General features: G+C 30.3%; 4 protein-coding genes across 4 annotated transcripts; 2 read left to right on the top strand and 2 right to left on the bottom strand.

The window, feature by feature from the left end:
* Window positions 1-619: 619 nt before the first annotated feature.
* Window positions 620-7,529, bottom strand: LOC127279449 (uncharacterized). Its single transcript, XM_051301798.1, has 3 exons — window positions 3,753-7,529; window positions 1,161-3,145; window positions 620-1,082 (listed from the first exon to the last, which is right to left on the bottom strand). Exons 2-3 carry the CDS (start codon window positions 1,587-1,589, stop codon window positions 675-677), a joined length of 837 nt encoding a protein of 278 aa, XP_051157755.1. The 5' UTR covers window positions 1,590-3,145; window positions 3,753-7,529; the 3' UTR covers window positions 620-674.
* Window positions 7,530-13,040: 5,511 nt separating this feature from the next.
* LOC127279448 (uncharacterized) lies at window positions 13,041-15,139 on the top strand. The gene is made up of 3 exons (XM_051301795.1): window positions 13,041-13,579; window positions 13,653-14,682; window positions 14,774-15,139. Exons 1-2 carry the CDS (start codon window positions 13,481-13,483, stop codon window positions 14,673-14,675), a joined length of 1,122 nt encoding a protein of 373 aa, XP_051157752.1. The 5' UTR covers window positions 13,041-13,480; the 3' UTR covers window positions 14,676-14,682; window positions 14,774-15,139.
* A 1,026-nt stretch (window positions 15,140-16,165) lies between these two features.
* On the top strand, window positions 16,166-25,646 carry LOC127279517 (uncharacterized). The gene is made up of 5 exons (XM_051301914.1): window positions 16,166-17,123; window positions 17,587-19,055; window positions 23,233-23,869; window positions 23,933-24,763; window positions 25,262-25,646. The coding sequence occupies exons 1-5, from the start codon at window positions 16,307-16,309 to the stop codon at window positions 25,462-25,464; spliced, it is 3,957 nt and encodes a 1,318-aa protein (XP_051157871.1). The 5' UTR covers window positions 16,166-16,306; the 3' UTR covers window positions 25,465-25,646.
* On the bottom strand, window positions 19,063-22,863 carry LOC127279447 (DNA replication factor Cdt1-like). The gene is made up of 7 exons (XM_051301794.1): window positions 22,736-22,863; window positions 21,917-22,443; window positions 21,716-21,815; window positions 21,357-21,645; window positions 21,054-21,236; window positions 20,793-20,872; window positions 19,063-19,969 (listed from the first exon to the last, which is right to left on the bottom strand). Exons 2-7 carry the CDS (start codon window positions 22,417-22,419, stop codon window positions 19,667-19,669), a joined length of 1,458 nt encoding a protein of 485 aa, XP_051157751.1. The 5' UTR covers window positions 22,420-22,443; window positions 22,736-22,863; the 3' UTR covers window positions 19,063-19,666.
* Window positions 25,647-26,000: the final 354 nt, after the last annotated feature.

The following is a 26,000-nucleotide window of genomic DNA, read 5'->3' as shown; positions in this document are numbered from 1 at the left end:
TTCCTAATCATTTGAATTCCCGAGAATTCAAATAAAAAAGAAAATAAAAATCAAATAAAAGACATTTCTTATAAAATTGAATTCTTTTCTGTTCCTATCAGTGACTAAAATTTTAGCTGGGTTTTGTGAAAATTTTTGAATATACCCTAGCGGATTGTGAAGAATAAAAGGGGTACGAATAGTAATAATACTTTAATTCCTTTTAATGCAATCCACTTTATTACTTTTTTTATTATTTAAAGCATAATTTCACACTTTAGAACTTTGGAAAATATTAAAATGATAATTTTATGTTGCCTAAATTGTTCTTCTATTAAAAAAATTGTTGTTGAGTTACCTACTTTTACAAAAAATTTTCTTAATTTTTTTATTTTTGAGCTTTACAGTCTTTAACTAAAACAAGTAATTTGCAATGACAAGATTCATTATAAAACATGGATTTTTCATTATATACTTTTTAAATAATCTATAGCAGTTATAACAAAATTTGATTGGGGTCCAAAAATGCCAAAAAAAAATTGCCAATCCAAAATTGCCAAGAAAAATATCCAAAACTTAAAAGTTCCAAAGTATATTTTTTCCAAAATACAAAATTTCCAAAGGACACAAATTTCCAAAGTAAAAAATTTCCAAAATTAAAAAAAATTTCCAAAAGTGAAAAATTTCCAAAGTTCTTAAAAAATTGTTATTAAAAGTAAATGATAGCCGATGGCTTTCAAGTATCCTAAAATGTTATCTTTTTGAAGAAAAGTTTCATAACTGTTGACGATATTAAAAATTCGGTCTTCCATCATCTGCCTTTTTTTATCCCGGGATTTTTTAATTATTTGTCCAATCGAAAGCTGTCTTAACATTGTGTCTGTGTCTCCTTGTTCATTCTGCAGTTCACGAAAAAATGCGTACAAACTCGGATGATCTCGCCCTGTTACTACTCGGAAGCGATTATGCCAACCTTCTGAGGCATTATTCGTTCGTGAAATATTTTGAAGAACCGCATCATATTGATTCCAAATTTTGGGAGGGTAGCGTACATTCACTGCCCTTCTTCTCCCTCGAGCTGCTTTACCGCGAACATATGTAACCTTCAAAATGCAATTATAAGTAAGTATTAAATAAATAGAATAAAATTAATTATTAAATTATTTTTTAATATTTTTTACCTCAAAATAATCAGCTACGTGGTCAAAATCTTCCGGTATATCATCCACAAGAATATCAAAGAATTCAGAAACTCTATTTGGCGGAACGAATGTCAAAGCACACATCATCTGCGTTGCATGTTTGATGCTGCGATCATTTTCGTCGTTGTATTGTTGTTGCAATCCTTCATTCTGTACTCTTCGGAAGATGTTTTGGCACAAGTGAAACAAACAACAACGAACAATTTTTCCAAAATTGTCTTCAGCAGCATTGACAATGGCAAGTTCGAAATCTGACATTATAATTTGCGGCAGAATAAAATGAATTTTATTTTTTTGAATTAATTCTTGCGTAATTTGGAAAACTTTTGAGTACGCTGTCTGCTCTTTGCTTTCAAGAAGAGCATATACAAAGGGAAGAGCAAAAGTTTCTTGGATGCCTTTGTTCATTTGAACCACTTATCCCATAATGACAAATAATTGAAAAAAAAATTACCGGAGATGTCTTGAAAGTACCATCTACGTACCATATTGGAGATTTTGCTAGAGTTTTCAAATTTTCCTGAGTACAAAATATTAGAATTCGGCCACAACCTAAATTATAATCCTCATCTTCATACGAATCATATTTTAAAAAAGTGTCTCCAGCAACAGTTTTTCTATATTTTTCTGGAATTTCACGCAAATCATCCATATCTTGAGGGTTGGACGGCATGTCTTTTAACCGTTCTCGCTGCACGCATTTTGGCGATCTGGCAGTTCTGCCAAAACTGCTGATGGCACCTCATGTAAACGAGATCGCAAGACTTGAGCCGGTGGTATTTCCGGATGTTCAGTGGCATCATTATTGACATCGGCAATAACCCTCAAGGCAGTAACTTTTTCGCGATTCGGAGCATGAGTGTGGTCCTCAGGTTTACACCCTTTCCGTATTGTTACAGTGTCCCCAACAGTAACTGTTATAGCTCGAGCTCCACATTCAGATGTATTCTGACATCTCCAATATTTAACGACGGCTTTTCCATCGGAGTGTTTGTAATATAAATTCAGGGAAACAAAATGAAAGGTCTGCACAATTAACTAACAGTAGCACAGTGACATATTATTCGGACCAAATTAATCTAAAACAGCTACAATTACTGATTGCAGAAAACAGTATGGTTACACAAGACGAACTGACGGACGATTAAGCAGGCAAGTAACTGGGACATTCTAAAAGGGAACACTTACTGGGGGAACTAAAATCACGGGAAGACAAGCAAACAGGTATAGTACCAGATAAGGAGGAAAACTACCAAACGGTAAAATTCAACCCCACTAACACTGATTACACTGACGAACAAATATTACTTGGGGGTTTTTAGGGTCGCTGATTACGAATTAAATGTCAGATTTTTGAATCTGATATCACATTCGTAATTAGCGATTTTAAAACCCCCTGAGTAACAATTTTCAGTGCCATGAGTACTTCGCAATTTATTTTTCTTTTTTAAAGGGATTTTAGTTCATGCAATGTAAAACGCAAATGGCTGTATCTCAGAGAAAAAAAATTGGATCAGATCGAGCCAAGAAAATTTTGAAAGGGGAAATATAATACTTTCTTTTGAAATTTGGACGAATGATTAAACAAAATTTTTGTCGATTTTATAGAGTATCAAATATTGCCAAAAACGGCATTTTTTACACTTTTAGGTTAGAATATCTCAAAACGCTGACGTGATAGAGCAATTTGCTTGTCATTTTTGGATTTAGCGTGATAAATTACATCGGAAATGACTATTCCGGTTTCTGGGTCTAAAATTTGTAGGCCTGTGTTACTTTTACAGTTCTCCTCATACGTCAAACCGACGCGCGTTGTCTCTCCACACTTCTTCTTTCTATCCCCCACAATCAACCTTCCCCTCTCACATCCCTCACTCATCATTATCACTCTTTTCACACACTTCAAATATATTTTTATAACAATTCGTTTAAAAATGGATAGACTTTGTTTAAGCTCTAATAGGCTCTGAACGGATACAGTTGACTGGGTTAGGTTTAATAAGACAATTTCTGGAAAGTTATCGGATATTGATAGGGAGAATGAGGACCCCTTGGAGAAATATGAAAACATAACCTCCATGATAGTCAATAGTCTGAGTAGCTCTGGAGCATATATTCCAAGTACCAAAAAAGAAACATCGAGAGTAAACCCCACTTGGTAGACGGATATATGCGAGGAAGCTATTAAAAAAACAGGCACGGATATCCTACATAAGGCACTAGCAAAGGTAACATATGGAGCAAACCCAGAAACATTGCTCATGGTCTATAAGGGATGGAGAAGGGCGATTATCGAGTGGGCGGCGGTAATGTTTGCAGGGGCGAGTGGGTCGGTCCTGGGAGTGTTGGATAAAATTCAGTTCATAAAATTCATCCTTTTTGCTCAATAAAAATATTCTCAGGATCGCGAGCTGGACTGATAATCCGATCATTTCAAGATTACGGGGATTGATTGAAAAGCTCGAGTCCACAAAAAACCCGCCGAAATATATAAAAAGATAATCTATGATTTAATCAATAAATCCAATAGGAAAAATCATAGATAGTGAATGGAACAGGATGATCTTAGACCTAGATCAATTATGTGATATAGAAACTGGATACGAACTCAGATCGGCCCAGAACCTAGAAAATAAATTACAGGAGCATATTCGAGGAAACTATCCGGAGTATGACCTAATCTTCACGGATGGATCATACTCAGAAGTCAGAGACAGAGTGAGCGCAAGTTTTTATATTCCCTCTAGAAATGTCAGGCAGAGTACGAGGTTAATCGGCTGTTCGACAGCTCTAGTAGTTGAGACAAATGCAATTTTTAGGGCACTAAAATTTTTGGAAACGACTTGAGAATTCAGACTCGAGTCCTGTAATATTTGAAATAGTAGAGTTGATTTCGAAATTAAAGCGAAGTGGTTGGTATGTCAGATTCCTCTGGGTTCCTTCACACTCGCAAATTGCGGGAAATGTAGAAGCTAATAGACTTGCAAGAATGGCATTGAGTTTTGAAGTCGGAATTAAAGTTAAAATATTTAAAGAAGATATAAAAAGAATGTTAGATAGAGATTACAAATCGGCGATCGACACTCAATGGCCATTCTTTGAAGAAATTAAAACAAGACAAAAATACTTTGACTACGTTACGACAAAAACAGAAAGACCTTGGTTCTCTGTGTACGACTTGTCGAGGGGAGCAATAAACCTGATAACAAGACTGAGGACGGGTCACGTTTGTGTTGGTGAACATTTTATGAGAATGAATTGGAATTTTTCCTCAGAATGTAAATGTGGTTTCGAAAAAAGTTTAATAGCTCATTATATTAATGAATGTGAATTGTTTTCTGAAAACAGAAAGGAATTTACTAATTTCGATATGAAAAAATCCAAAACAATCAATGGTACCAATTGATTTTTAATCCAAATATGGAAACAGTGCATGAGATAGATTATGCAACGTGGTCTCATCCTCTACATCAAATGTAGTAACGCAAGTTGCTCGATCCGATCCACAGATTTTAAAGTAAGCGCCAAAAGTTTACATCCCTTTGTAACCAGTGGGCGCTCCTCTTGCTGCACCGTCATTACGCTTTTCTGTGCGATCCGGTCAACACACGTCGAGAAAAGAATAGTAAATTTTAAATAAATTAAATAAAAGTGAAGACATGGGTAAGCATACCCATTCAATCGACAAAAGAAAAACGAAAAGATCACGAGAACTCTTCTATTTGGGTCTAACTTCGCAGAAAAACTGAAAGCGGCAGAAAGATCTGGTAAAGATCTCACGAAACCAAGCACGTCGCGTCCACCGAGAACAACCGGCGACTCTAAAAAACATCAAGGTTATTAAGATAACCATTTAAACTTCAGGAGACCCTTCACGAAGAACTACAAGCCGTACCAGAGGAAGGGGCAAAAATCCCAGAAATTTCACCAAACGAGAAGGAAACCACGCCAATAAGCGAGGTGAGTACAACTTCAGGTAGATTAAAACTGTTTTACAATAATTGGTTAAAATTAACAAGTGACACATTTATCTAACAATGCGTCATAGGTTATAAAATCTCCTTAATAAAGCAGCCCTGGCAAGAGCAACCTCCAAAGGAAGTCCACTTCTAGAAAGAGGAAGAGACCGATTGAGAAATCGCAATTGACTTATTAATTAAAAAAGGGGTAATTTCTAGGTGCAAACCAAATAAACAGTTTATTTCTACCTTTTTTCTAGCGGCAAAATCAAATGGAGAAAAAAGATTTATTTTCAATCTCAAGAAATTAAATAAATTTCTTGACCCACCACGTTTTAAAATTGAGGACAAGAAAACAGTCTCCAGAATGCTCTTTAAAAATACACTTCTGTCAACCTTAGACTTGTCTGACGCATTTAATACAATTCCAATAGCAGAGTCAGACCGAAAATATCTTAGGTTTTCGTTTAAAGGGAAATTGTACGAGTTTCTTTGCGTTCCTTTCGCCTTATGTACAGCCCCCTATATTTTTACAAAAATTATGAAAGCCGTAGCAGAAAATCTTAGGTCGCAGTCCCTACTTTCAATAATTTATCTAGATGATTTTTTACTAATCGGTAAATCGAAAAATAATGTTCGGAAAACATAGAAACAACATCTCAATTATTAGAAAGTTTAGGATTCATTATAAATAAAGAAAAATCCTTCACTACCCCTTCAACAAAAATAAAATACTTCGGATTTATTTGGAACACTGAAAAAATGTCGGTCGAACTTACCGAAGAGGAAAAGCATTCTATTTCTCAACACACGGAATCTTTTCAATGTAAAAAACATTGTAAAATTAGACACTTAGCAAAATTCGTAGGGACACTTGTCGCAGCATGTCCCGCAGTAAAATATGGTACACTCTATACGAAGAGTCTCGAAAGAGAAAAATACCTAGCCCTCATAAGAGAAAACGGGAATTTTGATAAACAAATGCCCTTGTCAGCGTCACTGTTGCCTAACATTGAATGGTGGTCGAAAAACATCCAATCCGCGAGTAAAGCCATCAAAACATCAAATTTCAAACTTGAAATTTTTACAGACGCCTCATTATCAAGTTGGGGGCAGTTTCAAACGGAAACAAATTACACGGTTGGTGGGACGATAAACAAAGTAAATTCCATATCAATCAACTAGAGCTTCTCGCGGCTTTTTGCGGATTGAAATGTTTCTCGAGAATTTTCAAACCAAGCTCGATTCTTTTGAGAATCGACAATGCAACCGCAATTTCCTACATAAATAGAATGGGTAGCATCCAATACCCAAAACTAACCAATTTATGTAAGGAAATCTGGAAATGGTGCGAACAAAGGGACTTTATATTTTCGCTTCGTACATCTCATCTCGCGAAAATTCATTAGCAGACAGAGAATCGCGTACTCTGCCAAAAGAAACAGAATGGGAACTAGCACCATGGGCTTTCGGAAAAATAAAAAACAGATTCGGTAGTTTTTAAATAGATCTTTTCGCGTCTAAATCAAACACGAAATGTAAAAAATTTGTGTCCTGGAAACAAGATCCAGATTCATTCGAGATTGATGCTTTCACTATCCAATGGAGTAGTTACAAGTTTTACGCGTTCCCACCATTTTAACTAGTCTTCAGAACTTTACAAAAAATTATTACGGATAAAGCGGAAGGGGTTGTATTAGTTCCTAATTGGCCTACCCAGTCATGGTTCCCTTTATTCAAGTCACTGTTAGTGGACAAACCAATTTAATTGGAACCAAGCAATGATCTTCTTATGTGTCCTTTCAGAGAGAAACATCCATTGGCAGAGAAGCTTTCAATGGTAGCAGGAAAGCTATCAGGGAAGCTTTTCTTAAACAAGGAATCTCGGAGTCCTCGGCAACAATAATGCTTCAGTCTCTATCTGAAGCAACATATCAACAATATGAAAAACCATTGAGGCTCTGGTGGAAGTTCTGTGGAGAGAAAAATATATCGACTTTTAACGCATCACCCCAGGAAGCAATTGAGTTTCTAACATCCATCGCAGAATCTTCAAATTCGTACAGGACCATAAATACCTACCGCTCAGCAATTTCACTAGTCTTAAATTGCAATTTAGGAAATAATCCTATTATGAAGAGGTTCTGCAAAGGAGTACCCAGATAGTTCAGCAAATTGCCACAATTTTACAGCAAGTTGGCAATGCCAAATTGCAAGTTTGCATTGCCAACTTGCTGCAAAAAATCAAGATCATCCAACGAGGAAGGATGAGTTCCATCTCTCTGTGGAACGCCAACGCCACAAGTCCTAAAGTTAGATCCATCCGCGACAAAGGATATAAATCTTTTGGAAATAATAAAGGTAATAAAGTTTATAATATTGGGGTGGAAGCCAAATCTTACAAGTGTTTTGTTGAGAATGTCTAGCCGAACATTGTTAAAAGCACCCTTTATGTCAATTGAGATGGCGAGAGTATGACGAGAAGCCGAGAAACTATTCAGAACATCGGTATAGAAAGAAGTCTTCTAGACTCCACTTCATGTTCATTCTACCCTGCACAAGTTTCTCAAATAGTTTGGAAAAGACTAAAGTGATGGCAATATGACGGAAACCTTTTCCACCAGGTTTGGGAATTGGGATGACTCTTGTATTCAACCATGAGTCCGGAAAGGAAGACAACTGGAACATACGGTTAAACAGAACCAGCAGAAATTCAAGGCCTATCGGCCCAAGTCCGCGTATCATGTCCCCAGAAATACCGTCCAATCCTGGCGAAGCTTTAGGCTTGCAGGGGGTAAGAGCCTTTTTAAATTCGTTGGATGTGAATGGAAGAATCCTGTTAGAACTGGATACTGGTGGAATATCCAGACTCGGGATAAACATCGGAGAAATATCCTCCCTAATCAGCTGGTCCCTGAATTTCTTTATTAGAGGGGATGTGGGATCAGAGGATAAATTGGTATTGACTGGCCGAGCGGGAAGACAAGGCCCGGAGTGTACGCCAGAGACTCGACATACCTCCCACGGGTGACATACCTTCGCAGTAGTTCCTAAAGGCCAGATGCTTCTGCTCCCTCAAGATTCTCTTAATCTCGTTGTCCCGTCTTTTAAATTCAGATCTATTTTCTGCCGATTGATTGGACTGATACCAGTTATAATTCTCCCTTCGACTTGCCAGAGTTGCATCGCACTGCTCATTCCACCAGAGAGGACGTGAAGCTGGTTTATATGAGCGTGGCTGGGGGACGTATGCCCCGCACTCCAGTAGACACGTCTTAAGATTGTCAACTAGAGAGTTATAAACGTAGACAGGAGAGTGCTCTTGGGCACAGGAAATAAGGTTCAGATTGGAGCCCAAAACATTAACATCACGAAATCTTGTAGGGGAAGAAGTGTTAGTGATGAGTAAGTCTCTGTCCAACACAAAAGTCAGCAGAGAATCCCCTCTGATATTCGAAGTATGATCATCCCAGCATGTATGATGTGCATTAAAGTCACCACAAAAAATGTGGTTGACATTCATGGGCAGCTTTTCGATAATCTCAGACCATGACTCCCGAGAGATATCACCACCGGGAGGGACATATGGACATGTAATCTGGGTGGTGCCGAACATTGTGCGGAGGGAGATAGAAGCAACATCAATTTGAAGATTTCTAGTATGATAGGTGAAAATATTTGTAAGACGGAAGGCTATCTCCCTCCGAATCAAGATCAGATCTCCGCCACCCCAGCCAGTCAAACGATCCTGTCTAATTGAGATAAATCCCGGTATTTCAAAGTTCGAAGAGGATGTGAGCCATGATTCCGTGATGCACACATCAGGGTCATGGGTTCATAAAAGAGCTTCCAACTGTGGTCTCTTCGATTGGATACTTCTGGCGTTCCAGAGAATTAAAAGAAATATTGTATATTTTGGTCTGTGTTCTTGCATGACAAATCATATGAGAAACCAAATTGAACTAAAGGAGGGCACAAAAATTAAAATATAAATCCAAAATACAGGTAAATCAATAAATAAAACAAAATGATTCACACGGAATATGTCAAGAGAAAATAAAGAAGAATAAACAAATAATCAATCAGTAAAACAAGCGATCAAAGATTTAAGCAGAGCAAGAACAAACAGAAAACAAATAAATAAACAAATAAATAAATAATTCAATATACAAATAAGAAATAAATAAATAAAGTGTGCAGGAAAATAATGAGAAAACTTTTTATGGGCAGTGTTTCAAAATCAAAATGTAATATTAGGTTAATTTGGTCTGCTTTCGGCATTCTCAGCCATCGTATCCTCAGTAGTTCGCTGATTATGACCAGTAGAAGTCAACGGCTCCTCTTAGACTACCTGGTATCCAGGTCAAGAGATGCCGTGATTCAATAGCCAGGCCTCAGCCTCCCCATAACCCACATTGAACTCCAATCTGTGTCTCATCACTGCAAGCTCATACTTAAAGTAAGGGCATTCCTTTGAAGCTGCAGTGTGATTGCCCATGCAGTTTGAGCACTGGAAAGATCTGTTATGATTGGGACAATTGTTTTTGACATGATGCTCTGAACAGAATTCGCAAGTGGAGTGGGTTGCTCTGCACTGAGTTGCGAAATGTCTGAAACGTTGACATTTAAAACAACGCTTAGGTGGTGTGACGCTAAGCGTAAGCTTATATAAGACTCTGGCGATGAGGATAAAGTTCGGAATTGTAACACCAGAAAATATAAATTCCATTATTCCAGAAACCTCGTTGAAGTCCTTTATTTTCCTTCGAATAGAGATTATTTTAGCTCGGAACTCCCCTTCAAGCTTTTCACTTATAGCAAGAGGGAACAGACCAAGATCAACATCATGAGCCAGCGCTTTACGACTGACCAATGACGTGGGGATAAAGGACCTATATTCGCTATTACCCAAGTGAGTGGAGTTCAGGAGAGAATTAGCTAGGGACCAACTCTTGGAAGTAATGCGCAGCTGATAAAGACTATTAGAGACGATGGTACGAAGAGGGTCACTGACGATCGACTTCAGATAATCCGCGAACGCAATACGGTTATATTTTCAGATTTTCTTATTTTGAGTGGATTCAACGAGAATGGTAAAGGGGGTAGGAGACTCCTCGGAAAATCTAGGGTCCTCTTTAAAATCCTCATTCATCCAGATAAGTTCGTAGGAAACGGAATTAGAGTTCTAGGCCGAGTTGGTGTTGGGTGACTCATCAGTAAGAGACTCAGGCCTAGAAGTAAGTATATCTGTTGAATCAGATTGAGAAGAGGACAGAGGTGGGATGGCAAGATCTGACGACGTTTCAATAGTAGGATCAAAAAGAATAGGGTTCGTTTGCTCAATTGGATCTGGAAGAGGATTGGAAGCAAGGGGTGACCTTGCCTCGACCCCATCCACCGGGGTAATATCACAGGTCTCCATCGGGATGTTGGAAATGGGGGAATGTTGAAGGTGTAATGAGGATGTAAAAGAATGAAGAGGATCCCCACTTAATCCGATATTGACTTTAGAACGCTTTTCGATGTTGAAAGCAGACCCCGGTTTGAGGTTAGAAATATCCGCAGCGATCTCTTATTTATATTCATGGATCTTCCAGTAGAACGAACCTTTATCATACAATGTGGACGGTGTGTGCTAGGAGAAGAACGCAAAGGTGATTTGCGTGGATTGATTGGAGACATGAGCGCACCTAAAAATAAAAAGATAAACAGAAACGCCGGCAAATATCAATTCCGGAAACGGTCTCGGCCTCAAATGCCAAGCAGGCTCAATAAATTGAATTATTTAAATTTATATTGAAAAGAAATAATCATACATATGTAATTCAGAAAACAAAAAATAAAATAAAACTTTTTTTCCTCTATGGGTAAGTGAAAGGATAGGAATCAATTTAACTGTAAAAGGTAGTGTTTTTGAAAAATAAAAATAAAATATAGTATGATGTATATAAGTATTGTGTCACAAGGTATGTGAGAGAAATTCACTAATTGTATTTACGGACCTCAAGAATTTGGTTTTATTTTATTTATAAGAAAAATTATTATTCAGAGATATATACTGTTTAGTCAGTTTACATTTAATAAATATAATCATAGTTATGAGAATAACAAATTTAATTTAATTTAATAGTTTCCCCACAGGGAAGAAGGGTATTGTGTGTAGGAAAATAAGGTTAAAATGTAAAATAAAGGACGGCAGTACCTGGAGTTCCAGACAATCTTGTAAATAAAATGTGACCTTGTATTTGAAATTTACAAATTTTACAAAAAAAATGTAAGGTTGTATTTCAAATTTCCACTGTTAAATAACTATGAATTTCCAGATGACAATTGCATACAAAACGCTTCTGTATAGACAGTTATTCCTGTTCCTTGAAATTGAGTTTTATGATTTAACTATCGCAGCCGGTTTAAATTCCATATAACGAATATAGATATATAAAATTCCAAAAATATGATGAATCAAGACCAATATAAATTCGCAATTGTCGGATTTAATAACTGTCCAAAATAAATAGTCTAAATAGTTGGACTCCTCGTTATATGTTATAACTTCTCACTAGTGTGAGGTGTATAACCTCACCAATAAAATGCTTGAGTACTATATGCGAGAACGGTCAAAACACCTATTATCGTTAGAAAACTTCAGTGTCAAGGTTCATACAAGTTTGTGACGATGTTTAAATGTTCACATGAAAAGAATATTTACACGAAACTTTGAGGAAATATTACACTATAAATATTCACGTGCAATGTTCAGTCAATGTTGTGTCAATATTCACCTATACTTATTATATTAGTAAATAAAATTTTTATAACTTTTATAACTAGGCGAAAGTGTAATTTCAATATTAACACAACATTGACTGAACATTGCACGTGAATATTTATGTGTAATATTTCCTCAAAGTTTCGTATGAATATTCTTTTCATGTGGACATTTAAACATCGACACAAACTTGTATGAACCTTGCCTAACCTCGCCATGTGAGGTTCTGTCAAGTTTCAGGGAATTTTGGGTGCTGTGTGGGGTGGGGGGTTTATTAATTTAACTTAATTAGTTAAGGTAGAAATAAGTAAAGTTAATTAAAATAAATAAACGAAATAATTAAAAAATTAATTTAATGGGGCAGGGTTATAATTAAAGATTCACAAATTGATTGAACATAATGTGTTAATTCATAGTAATTCAGGGAAAGAAAAGAAAAAAAAATAATAAATAAAAAAAAACAATGTTTTATATATATATAATTAATATAAATAATAATTTAAATTTAAGATAAATATGCAAAAATTACAAATGGCATAAGTAGTTATAATCAATTCACGGAAACTTAATTAATCCAAAATTTAAACTTAAAATTAAGAATGAAATTAAGTACATAAAGCTGCATACAAATGACAGAATAATAGAGGAATGGATAAATACAAAATAAGACAAGTATCTAGTATTTAAGCAATACATTTAGAAGTAATATACCGGGTTGATAATCAAATTTTCAAACACTGAATGGGGGGGAGCTGAGTGAAGGCGATACGTCCCTGATGAGTCCAACCTCCCCACCCTAAAGTCGGTTCTACAATGGGCACGTTTGTACGTGAACGTGTACGTACCGTGCTGACGATACCCACTTGCACAACATTGTGACGTCAGCACGTACACGTTCACGTTCGCTTACAAACGTGCCCATTGGAGAACCGACTTGAGAGAGAGGGGTACGAAGATGTACATCTATACCCCTCTCTCTCATTAGGCACACGTTCACGTCCACGTCCGACGCGCTTATTGTAGAACCAACTTAAAGCTTACAACATATGGGAACATTTGAGAAGTAAAATAATATACAAATCAGTAACAGGAAACAGTAAACATTTAGTAACAAGAATAGTATCAAGAATTGGCCTGAATTATTCGATTGTCTTGTTCTTGTTGTGTTGTGTTCGTTTAAGATTTGAATGAAAGAATATTAAATTTTCTTTCTCTGATATTATTTTTGTTAACTTAGAAATAACAAAAATGGCATATAATGAAGAATATGCCAAATTTTATAAATCAATTGATCCAAGTTTTTTTAACATGTTAGATGTTGAATCTGTATTTCATAAAACATTTCATCCAAACGCATGTCATGTTTGCAATTTTTTTGGCGAAAAAGTTAATTTAAAACGGTGTGGTGCTTGCGAAATGATATCGCTTATTGTTCTAAAGAACATCAGTTAAAGGATTGGTCAAGTCATAAAGAAATTTGTAAAGTCATACGTCAAATAAAGAAAGAATTGGAAGTGAATAATTTATATGAATCACTTAAAGTTTCAAATGCTTTTAATGGAGTAGAAGAAATGCTTTCCATTTTCTTAGGGAAATTCCCCACGGGATTAGAAACTACTTTTGGAAAGTCATTTAAAAAAATAAGTCAAATGAAAGGTCTTAAATTAATTGTAAGCATAAAAAATCATATATTTTTTTTCAAAAGGAATAATTTTTCTTGAATATAAATTTTTGTTTTTCTAGAAGGATTTATCAGATAGAGCCATGGAATTACTTGGAAGACCATTGAAATATTATGAATTACAAATGTTTTCTTCTCCACGAGTTTGTGCTGTTTGCTTCGAATGTAATCCTCATCTTCTTACAAATTGCAAAAAATGTCCTCAATCCAGTTTTTGTGAAATGCATATAAATGATCCAAGTCATGAAAATCAATGTTTTAAATTTATATCAACACTTTATTCGCCATGTGGAATTTATGAAACTGTTCCTCCATTGATATTGGATATAATAGACGAGATGAAATTACCTGTACAAACTGAATTTGAAAAATTACCGAATTCTATGACTAAATTTTTTGAGCGATATTTTTCAAAGGTTTCATTTCACTTATTTTCTATAGAAAAGAGAGTTGCATTTAATACCTATTTTTCAAGCAAGTATTCTTCTTCACTGACAATACTTTTTGCTATGGAGAAATTGAGTCTCAATTTGAATTCTATGACAATTCATGTTGTTGGCGCATCAACACATGAACAAATTTTTAACGATTGGGAAGCAATATTGCATTATTTGCCACAATTAAATAAACTTAAAATTGTTTTAATTGGACTTGAATTTATTCCGCCGGGTAGTGTTAAAATGCAAAAGCAATGTAAACTCTGCAAGAAAAATAAAAGACAATTCATTATTGAAACAATAATGATTGAATATCATAAATACTGCGATAGTGAAAATTTTGAAAAACCAGACATGATTGCATGCTTCAATCCAGGATTTTACGCTTATAAATCTTGGGAAAAATCTATAGAAATTTTTAATAAAGGACAATGTCCAGTGTTGATAACATCTTACAATGAAATGGAGGGAAATCAAGATAAAGAAATTGTTGATAAAAAATTTCCTTCTGCAAATTGTATTTTCAATGATTACAATCCGTTCGCAAGTTTTTATTTTAAAACATTGTATGTTGTTTGTGATTTTTCTGCTGACAATGAGTTTATATTTATTTACAAACATCTTGGCAATTTAAAAGTTTCTAAATGATTGATGGGTAAGAATATTAAAAAAAAACATATATATATATATGTTTATAATTGTAACAAATATTATTTACTTTATCAATAATTATTCATTTTTTACAGGGACGCAAATTCTAGAATTTCTCAAGTATTGTGTCCAGTGTACTTGAAAAGTGATTACTTTTAAAAAGTAAATTAAAATATGATGTATAATTTGGTGTTTATTTGTTTCTATTTGTTCGAATTATTCAGTCTTTGTTCGTCATATATCTATATTTGTTAAAAATGTTGAATGAACAATTTAATACTTTTAAATTTTATATTTAAAAACGATTTCTTTTAACCTAAAGAAAAAAATAAGGGAGTATTTTAATTTATTGATGAATATTTGAAAAGAATAACTTCTACTAAAAATAGTGTAAAAGTTGTAGATGGTATTTGTTGAAAAAAAATTTTAAATTCGACATTATCATAAAGGATTCATTCGTTAAGAATCCGTTATTAGAAAATATTTCATTGTATATTTTCTGTTTTCATTAATAATAATAATAATAATAATAATAATATGTAATACTTTAAAAAAAATATGTAAAATTTTTATCGAAATCTGCGATTTCAAGAAAATTTCTTTCTTATTATTTAATACATTTTGAATAAATATATTTCAATACTACAGAATTTTTGTTCTATTTTTACCAACATTAGTATTTAAGATTAATTTCCAAAAATAGTGCCTAACATTCTTAATAATTTATTTTTTATTTCATTTACTAATTAATAAATGTGACCTGGACAGTTAAAAGGGACCTTTTGTCCGAAAAAATTAATTTTTTATTGATTGGTGATTCTGATAGAAAAAAGTTTTCTCTATCAGAATCACCAATAAAAAAAATCGATTTTTTCGGACAAAAGGTCCCTTTTAACTGTCCAGGTCACAAATATTTAAACGTTTTCCTATAATTAACGTTACTTTTTTTTATTACATATTTGAAATATTCAAGAAAAAACAAATAATTTTCACATATTATTTTATTTTTAATCTTCAAGTAAAACAGAGAAAAACGCGTTTCAAAAGTGGCAAGATTTAAAAAAATCATAACTTATAATTTTCATTAAATAAAAAAACACGTATGTCTTTATTTCCATATAGGATTCGAAAAAAATTTTGAATGAAAATTTCACGAAGAATGATATACGTATTATATTCTAATATTATTATAATATTAATTTTTTAAAAGTTAATTTAAATTTGTAAATTAAATTTACCGCCATTTTAAACAGCGACATCTACATGTTGTGGTACTACTGATTTTCGAAATAAATGAAATTCTTCAATTTTAATTTTTTAATAAATATTATTTTACTATTACATATTATATGAGAGAATTAAATTATAATATTACAAAAAAAGTAATTAACTATTTTCTAAAGTTATAATAATGATAAATTAAAATTTCATCAAATTTTCTTTCTATTCTGTTGGTATACGGAAATTGCGGAAAAAAATCACGAAGATACCCAAATCCAACCTCTTCGTCTTCGTTGTTCGTTATAGTATGATTGACGTGTTCATCAAATTATTATAATAAATTATTTAAATTTTCTATGTGTTTCTATTATTTTTTTTTTTTAAAGTGTTAATTTACAAAAGGGAAAATGGCCAAGTTTCCCGATGACTATAGGCCCAATCATTTGTGTATGCCCACAAATGTGAGAAAAACATTTCAATCAAGATTTTTTTATCCAAACATGTGTCACGTTTGTCATTGCCTCGAGTCGGAAACAATTAAATTAAAAAGATGTAATAATTGCAATATGATATCGTATTGCAGTAAAGAACATCAACAAGAACATTGGTATTTGCATAAAGAATTTTGTCGAGTTGTTGCAATGTTTTTAAAATTCAATGGAACAAACAATTTATTTGGATTTATGAAATCACTCAAGGATCCAGATGAACGTTTCAATGCAAAAGCAATGCTATTGAATATGTTGAGAAAACAAATGAATAGGGATCTTTATGATTTTGAAAAACAAATGATTTTATATCCAAGGATGTGTGAAATTTGCTTTGAAACAAATCCTGATTTACTTGTTAATTGTCAATTTTGTCCACAAGCAAGTTTTTGTACAATTCATAGTAATAATAAATCACGACACAATGAGATATGCTTTTTTTATGCAATTTGTTATACTTCGGATTTTTATCTTTTTTGCGACGATAGTTGTCGAATAATACCATCAATGAATTATGTACTCTTTCAAGAGGATGAAAATTTTATAATGCCCGAAAATATGTCAATATTTTTACAAGAATACATCACGGGAATTCCACTTATTTGGATGGATTTGACAAAATTTGATTATTGGATTTATGTTTGTTCGGATTTTTTTTCTAAACCTCTTACAATGCTTTATGCTTTACAACAATTGAACTTTAAAGTGAAGTCGACATTGACTATTCATATTATAGGTAAAATATTTTATTTTTATTTATTTATTTCATAAATTATATAAAAATTGATTAAAAATTTTTATTTTATTTTTTTTTATATTTTATACAGTATAAATCGATGTGGTTTAAATGAATTCATATATTTGCGAACTTTGTCAACAAAAACAGATAGATAGTAATAAGATATAAATATGTTTTCAAAAGACTATTTTGAAAGTTTCATTGTTTACAATTAAAATCTATTAAGTTTAGGCTAATGAACAGCTATGTCTCGCGATATACAAAATAAATTGAAAATACCAATTTAAATTTAATAAATTACTGAATTTTATTTTGAAAACAATTTAAGTTATTAAAATTATTTTTATTTAAAATCAATATTAAAATTTTATTAATAAAAGGAGAGAAATTTTTTAAATAATCGAAATAATTTGTGTGAATTCTTTTATTAAAATATTCCTAAATCCTCTTTATTCAACAGGTTTGGCATCGTCAAAGGAATACGAATTTCTCTCCATGGAAACTATTCTACATTTATTGACGCAACTAAAGGCTCTCAATATTATTCTAATCAGTCCAAGTTTGATTGAGCGAATTGAAGAAACAAGTCAACAAGTGAACGTATGCAATCGATGTGTCGAAAAGAAAAAGTGTTTTTCAATGACTGGTTATAAAATGCCCTATTCGTCTTATGTTAAAAGCAAATCTTTCAAAACTCCTGATATAATTATTTGCTATGATCTAGGAGATCTCAAATGCCAATTGTGGGATCAATCCCTCATGGAAATGAAAGAAATTTCTGCTCCATTTCTCGTGACAAATAATACACTACCGAGGGCATTGAATTATCAAAAAAGAATGGATGATCTTTTCAATTATCTTACAAGTGATGTGCACATTCAAAAAAATCCTTTCTCATCAACGTGGCCCTATAGAAATGAAATTGATAATTTGTTGAATTTACAAAACAACTATTTTTCAGTGTACACTTTACACAACATTGACATAGACGATCAGGCAAAAAATAAGAAGATGAAGCAGGTGCAAAAAAATCAATCTGATGAAAATATTCACAAAGAAGAAAATGAAACACAAAAATCTTCAAATGAACCAAACACGAGGGAAGAATTTCCAAGTACATCAAATTCAAATCAAGATGTCGAAAATTGTGATTCAGAACAATTGAAGAAAAAAAGGAAAAAGAAAAAAAAGAATAAAAAAATCAATCAAAGTCCTGATGTTTCAAGACCGGCATCGTCGAATAATAATTATGTGGCGCCTGAAATTCCAAACGAGACACCATCGAAAATTGACGAATCTCCGCCAAATGAACAAACGGAAATTGTCGATTTAACTTTTCAATTATCTGCGACGAGTATTCAGGAAAATAAAGAAGACATTGTTGAAGCAAAAACTGATCAAGTTAAAAAGAAAAAATCCAAAAAGAAGAAATCAAAATCTGTTCAGGAATCTAATGTAGAAAATAAACTCGAAGAAGCTAAAGTTGAAAATAAAATTGAAGAAAGGGATATTAAAAGAAAGAAAAAGAAGAAATCAAAAAAACAAGCATCCACCTCCAAAAATATTGAATCAGATGATGCAGATGATAGTAGTTTGAAGATAAAAATTGCTCATTCTGATTGCGTTAATGAAGATTCATTGCTAAAAATGGAATTATTGGAGGCAAATAAAGCCGGTTCTTCAACCACTGAAGGAAATAGGTCACAATATCTTTTTGGACCAGCACCATGTGAAAAAACTCTCGAACAATTAGTGGAAGATAATAAAAGACTTTTTGTAAATGTCGAACAAATTGCTGAAGAATATAAAATGCTCAAAATCACTGGTAAACAAACAGCAACTTCCATGTTACAAGAAATGGAATGTCTTCGTATGAGTTTAGAAAATATTGAAGAAAAAATAATGACCATATTTCCTGGTGAATTTGATTAAAATAAAATACAATCTTCTTTTTTGTAAATTGACGAATTTTATTTTTAAAAAAAAATTATTAATATTTATTTATTCGAGTTTCTCACTTTTGACGTACAATTTCAGTTTTCATTAACATTTTTTATTCTATTCTTAGAATTTCAGAAAAATTTGTACTATTAAACTTTTATCATTTTTGAGACGTTTTGTTGTGTTAAATATACGATATTTTAATGTATTTAAAGCTATATTGTAGAAAAAAAAATGAAATCAGTCACTTCACAACAAAGATTTATGAGGAATAAAATACAAATATATAGAATATTAGGAGAAAAGTTTAAATAAAGAAAATTTTTTTATTTTATACAAACAAAACGTGTATTTTTAAAAAAAAATGTAAATACAAGAAACATTTGGTTAATGTATATGTAAACTTTGTTAACCATTTATTGTATAATATTGTTTTTAACAATAAAAATGAAATTTAATTTTAATTATTTGTTTTTTTTTTTAATTATTTGACACAAATTTATTTTAAATAACAAAGCAACTTATATATCATATATGAATATATAATTATTTAACATTCAAGTAGTACTTGATAGTAAATTTCAATAATATATAATTAATTATTTGTTTTTCGTCAAGTTTTCTAATATTTTTCCAACCTTTTCAAAAGGTATTTCCTTATTCAACTTTACTCTATCACATATTCCTATTTTAAATAGACTTATCCAATTGGGCACAATTTTACATAATAATCGAACATGTTTTTCCAGTTCAGGAATTAATAGTTCTTTAGTAATAGAAAATTTTATCTTTTCTACCAATGTACTTAAGGTTAACACATTTTTTCGTTCACTTAAAAAAATATTTCGAATCATTTTAGCTGTAGCAGGTAGCTTAACATAATAATCTTGATTTTCTTCATCCTAAAAATAGATTAATTATTAGATATATATATATATATTTATTTATTATTTTTTAATACTAATTCATTTCAAATCAGGCAGACTGAATTTTTTTCGGTTCTGAAAATTTATATCATGTACGAAATTTTGTTTTTTAATAATTTTCAGACGGCACGTATTTTTTTATTTGGCTAAAATTTTTTTTTTAAAGTTATAACAATTTTAATTTTTTAAGTCGGTAAAGTCATTTATCCTAAAATTAAGAAAAAAAATCTTTCAATTGTCATATTTTTTAGACTAATTGCAATATTTGATTTTTTCCTTTTTAGGTTTGAAAGAGCTTTCACTCTTCTTCAAAAATCCGGTAAGAAAATTAAAAAATATTGAAAAATAACAAAATGGAGGTCATTTTACTAAAAAACTTTAAATTTAAATTACCCTACCTTTTTTTAGCTCAAATTTTTATGGTAAATTTTCATCATATTAAAGAATGTCCCAATGTTGGTTGAAAAATTAAATTAAAATCGTTAAAACTTTACAAAAAAATTTTTTTAGCCAATTAAAAAAATACGTTTTGTCTAAAAATAATGAAAAAACAAAATTTTGTACATGATATAAATTTTTAGAACCGAAAAAATTCAGCCTGACTAATTTAAAATTAATTCGGTCTTTAAATAAATTTGAATAGTAAAATTTAAAAGAAAAATTTTAAAATTAATAATGTTAAAATTCAATAAATAATAGTAACACAATAAATTACAATTTAAAAAATTAAAAAACATTTTTCAATTTGAAGAAATTTGTCATTATTTATATAATGAAAGAATTTTAATTTTGAACATACTTGTTTGGAAACATTTTTTGAAGCCTCTTCTATTGGCATCTGAGAATTCGAATCAGTTTTTAAGCATTTCATTACCTTTTCTGAAATAAAATAATTTATTTAAATAATTCGGAATATAATTTAAATTTAATATTAATTGTACAAATTTTAAAAAAATTTATTATATCGATAATGATATAAAAATTGAAACTGTGTTTGAAAAAATTTCATTTACTTTACAATATTATAAACAGAAAATTGATTAAAAAAAAAAAAACTTACCCAAAACTTGTTTAGGTGAAACTATTTTAGTTGTTTTAAAAACTGCCAAGTCAGAAACTTCAATTTCTTGACATTTTTCAAAATCAAAATTAGGATGCCAACAATTAATTTTTACTTTTCGAATCACTGACCTCGATTTGCTAGTTTCTTTTAAAAATATTTCATGTTCACGTTTAACTCTTTCTGTAATAGAAGCATTTAGCCATATTTTTAAATACATTTTTACATTAATCAATTCTTTAGAATTTAAAATGTTAATAATAAATTGAAAAATTTATTTTGAAATCAATTTTAGATAAATACCTAAAAGTGCTGTGTAGAATTTTTTCTTTCTTACAGAAAGTATCTCTTTGCTTTCTTCATGAATATTAGATTCACTATTGAATGACGGTTCTAATACAATTTCGTAAACTACTTTATTTGGATCTGAAAATTGCAATCTTTTTCGTTTAAACGAAAATGCTTCGGGAAGTAGTGAATGGATTTTTCCTAAATCATCTAAAGTAACAGTTTTTTTTGACATATTTTTAAGAGCAGGTTGTAATTTCTTAAATGTTATAATCACGCCTCGTTTGTAAAGCATCATTGACACCTGTTACAAAAAAAATTATGTTAAAATTAAAATATATTTTTAAAATTAAATTTAAAAAAAAAGATCTTACCTCATCAATGCATGAAAAAACTTTCAGAAGAAATTTATAATTCTCCGGTAACGGTAAATTAGTTTTTAACATATCTCCAATTTCATCTTCTTTCTGTAATCTGAGAATTTAGAAAAAAAAAATTAATCCATTGACATTAAATTGAATTATAAAAATATTATATAATAATTAATATTAATAATAAATTATAATTGATATTACCTTTTAGGAATAAGAGTTTGAATATTCGTTTCTAATTTTGAAATTTTAATATTCTTTGTTTGTTGTGAATCAATTTTTGTTGTTTTAACATCATCACTAGATGTTTCATTTGGTTTTTTTTCTAAAATTAATTTTTCCTTAATTAGTGGTTTTTCTTTTACTTCTTTTTTAGTAGGCGAATCAATTTTTTCTACAGTTGTTGATATCGTTCTTTGTGTGTTAAATGTTGACGAATCTTTTATTACTTTAACATTAGTATATTTTGATTTTGTTTCCTTTTTTAAAACTGAAATTAATAAATTTGAAGCATTCAAAGTTGCATTATTTTCTTTTCTTGGATTGACATTTTTAGTCAATGCTACAACTTTTCTTGGATTTTTAATCGATTTTTCATTGTCCTTTAAATCATCTAGTGATCGTTTTCTTTTTCTTTGATTAAAATATTCTGTTATACGTGGTTGTAATTGTAACATTTTCTCTTCCTTCTTGCGAGGTCGTGACATTTTTATGGTTGCAAAATTTTATTGCTTAAAAATAAAAAAAAAATGACATAATTATTACAAATGATTTATTTTATATTAATTTTTTATAAATAGAATAGGTCGCAATTTTATACTTTTTTTAAAATCATACGTAGGTATTTAAAGCACATTAAAATTATATTAAATTTTTAAAATAAAGTTTGAAATAAAATAAACTGAAACTGTATTTATATTAATTTTTTAAATAATAAACATACGAATTTATAGGTTAGGAATTGAATACTATTAATAGATATTAAAAATATATTTTTTTAAACATAATTTTAATTTCATTTACCTTATAAATAATGATAGTTAATTTATTGTCGATTTATATTTTTAATTTATTATTATTAAAGAATAGAACACAAGAATTAAACAATGTAAACAAACGCCTGTTGCCTGACATTGACACGTGATTATTATACTTCTTTCCTATTGGTTACATAGCAGCAGACGACAATTGTGTTGGTATAATTTTTTTTATTTTTTATTATTTGTTTTACAATAATTATAATTAATCTTTCATTATAGAAATACTTAAACAAAGAAACTTAAATTACTCTAAATTAAATAGAAAATATTTCATGAAGCTTCCCGAAAGTCCATTTGCAAACAATTGCAAAAAATATTTAAATCTCCCACTTAAAAATGAAAATTTTTGAGTTTTTAATGTTGGTAAACCTTTTGTATACAAAAACTTTAATTGTCAACCCTAGTTGATTGTGATCAATTGTGATTTTATTATTTAATATCTTTTTTACTCTGACATAATTATGAAATTTTAAATAAAAAAACAAATTTTCATTTGCAATTGAAAAGAGATTTTTGTTAAAAAAAAAAAATATGTACAAACAGGAAGATCTTTGTAGAGTGTTGAAAATAAAAGACTCATCGACAGCCACGTGCGTTGAAAAATATGCATTTTCGTTCTTTTTTTCGTATGCAAACATTTGTCAAGTTTGTTTCTCTCATGAGAGAGATATACGATTAAAACGATGTACAAGATGTAAAATGGTGTTTTATTGTGGTAAAGAACATCAAAAAGAACATTGGTCAATTCATAAAGAATTTTGTCATGTTGCAACGAAATTATTGAAAAAAATTGGAGGATCAAATCTTTTTGAAAAAATGAAAACCAGCGAACAACAAATACGACTTGATTGGAAAAATTGTCTTGTTGATTTCTTTGAAAATGAGCTAAAACGAAAACTTATACCCTATGAGAAATCATTGATTTTCTTTCCAAAACTTTGTGCTGTTTGTTATGAGAGTGATGTAAAACAATTAATGTTTTGTTATAAATGTCCACACGCCAGTTTTTGTAAAAAACATTTAAATGATGAGACACATTTTGAAAATTGTCAATTATTTTCCCAAGGATTATTATTAAATGCAATGGGAATAACTTTTAAAGCTGCGCCTGTTCCAGGTAATTTTTTTTTTAATTTTAAAACATTTCTTCGATCTACGATAATTATAATTTAATTTTTAGGTGTCATTAAAAGTGTTCCGTATAATAGAAAAAAAGTTCATCTTCCACACGATATGCAAGATTTTCTCGATTACCATTGCAAATGCAAAAAATCAATTTTAAATGATTTTAAACGAAATGAGATACAAAATTATATGTCTGAACATTTAACAAGACCATTGACTGTTATTTATGCTTTAGAAAAAATTCGTCATCCCAATGAACAAATAATGACAATTCACGTGATTGGTGCGAATAATTATGAGGAAGTGAGTCAATCATCGTGGGAAGTTTTATTTCATTGGTTACCAAATTTAATTTCATTGAAAATTGTTCTAATTGGTCCAGAATGCTCGAATGTGAATAATCAAATTCAACTTTGTAAAATTTGTGTTGGAAATTCGCGAAAATTATTTGTCGAATCACATGGATTACTTTATAATGATTATTGGATGAGTGATAGTTTCACAAAACCAAATGTCATTGTTGCTTTTAATGCAAGTCTCAAAATGTATAACACGTGGATTGAATCATTGCAATTGTTGGCAAAAGTAAATTGTCCATTTATTTTAACAACATACAGTAAAATAGAAATTGATTCCGATCATGAGATAATGCTTCAAATCTTTGGTCATGTGGCGCGTTACACATTTAGGGGAAAAAATCCATTTGCAAGTTTAAGGCCTTATCGTGATGTTGTCAATACAAATGTATTTTTTCGTAATACCGGAATAATGATATACACAAAATTGGGACAAAAAGCCATAAAAACAAATTTAACTGGATTACTTTTCAATAATGAGAATGTTGATTTGAAAAATGTTGTCGAAAAAAATACAAACCTCGCTGTACGTAAGTTTTTTTTTTCATCTAATAAATTAAATTTTTTTTTAAGTTTGAATTTACAAATAAAATAATACTAGAAGAAATTAACTAAAAAAAACTTGAAAATTAATAAAAAATGGAAACAAAAAATAATTTGATTTAAGAGGAGTCATCACCTTTATTTTGAGTTTTTTAAATTTTAATGATGGCAGAAAGTTATATTCTTTTTTTCTTACATCATTTGGATGCTGAAAAAGAATATTTAAAATTGAAAAGAAAATAGATTTTTTAAAATATTGATTTTTTTTAAGACTTTAATTTTTAAAATGGTCAAAAATTAAAATTTTATTTTTCTGACAATCTTGTATGTTTTTAGGAATCAAATAATGCAAGAAAAAAATATAACTTCCTGCGATAATTAAAATTTAAAGGATTCAAAATAAGGGTGGCGACTACTCTTAATATACTCTTAAATATGCTTCTTTGGAATTTATATTTTATGAAATTCTTTTTTTTTTGTTTCAGTCAAAAATATTTTGAGGCATTTCCAATTCAAAAAACTTGAGAAAAAGGAGGAGAAACAATGTCTAGAATTTTTTTATCATACGATAATTATCATATTGGTAATTTTTATTGTTCTGTTTTTTTGTCATTTCTATAGAGCCTTATTGTTATTAGAAGTTAAAAAAAAATTGATAGCGTTTAAAACGCAAACATTTTATTTTTAAATATTATTTAATTTAAATAATACAAGTTTGAAAATTACAAAAAAATTTAAATATTACGTAATATTTATAAAAAAAAAAGATGCAAATTTTAAACACGTGTCAAAGAAAATATGTAAGTGTTAAATAATTTTGCATGTATAAATGTGCATAAATATTTTCAAATTTAAATAAAATATATTTTTAAATTTAAAAAGATTTTCATTTCATTAATATTTAGATTTTGTATTTTTTTTTGTTCGCGAATTTACTAAAAAAAAAGTTTTTCTTTTTTTTCAATGATTCATAAAAATGTAATGTTATATTTTTTTATTAACATAAATTTTCATGTTTTTATTTTAATATTCAATAAAAAAAAATGTTTTTTTCTTTAAACTAAGTATCGAATAAATATAAATAATATGCGACTAATTATATTTTTCATTAGAAATTTTAAAAGTTTGTTTATACTTTTCAATATTGGAACTGTGTATATTGAATTTCAATTTGATAATGTATTTCCGAATAATAGTTATTGATACAATATAAATACAATTGAT

Source organism: Leptopilina boulardi, unplaced genomic scaffold (assembly GCF_019393585.1).
Source record: "Leptopilina boulardi isolate dan_hultmark-lab unplaced genomic scaffold, ZJU_Lbou_2.1 LbouV2_216, whole genome shotgun sequence".
NCBI classification, from domain to species: Eukaryota; Metazoa; Arthropoda; class Insecta; order Hymenoptera; family Figitidae; genus Leptopilina; species Leptopilina boulardi.
The sequence above is the reverse complement of the archived record's forward strand: the minus strand, read 5'-3'. Positions and strand labels throughout refer to the sequence as shown.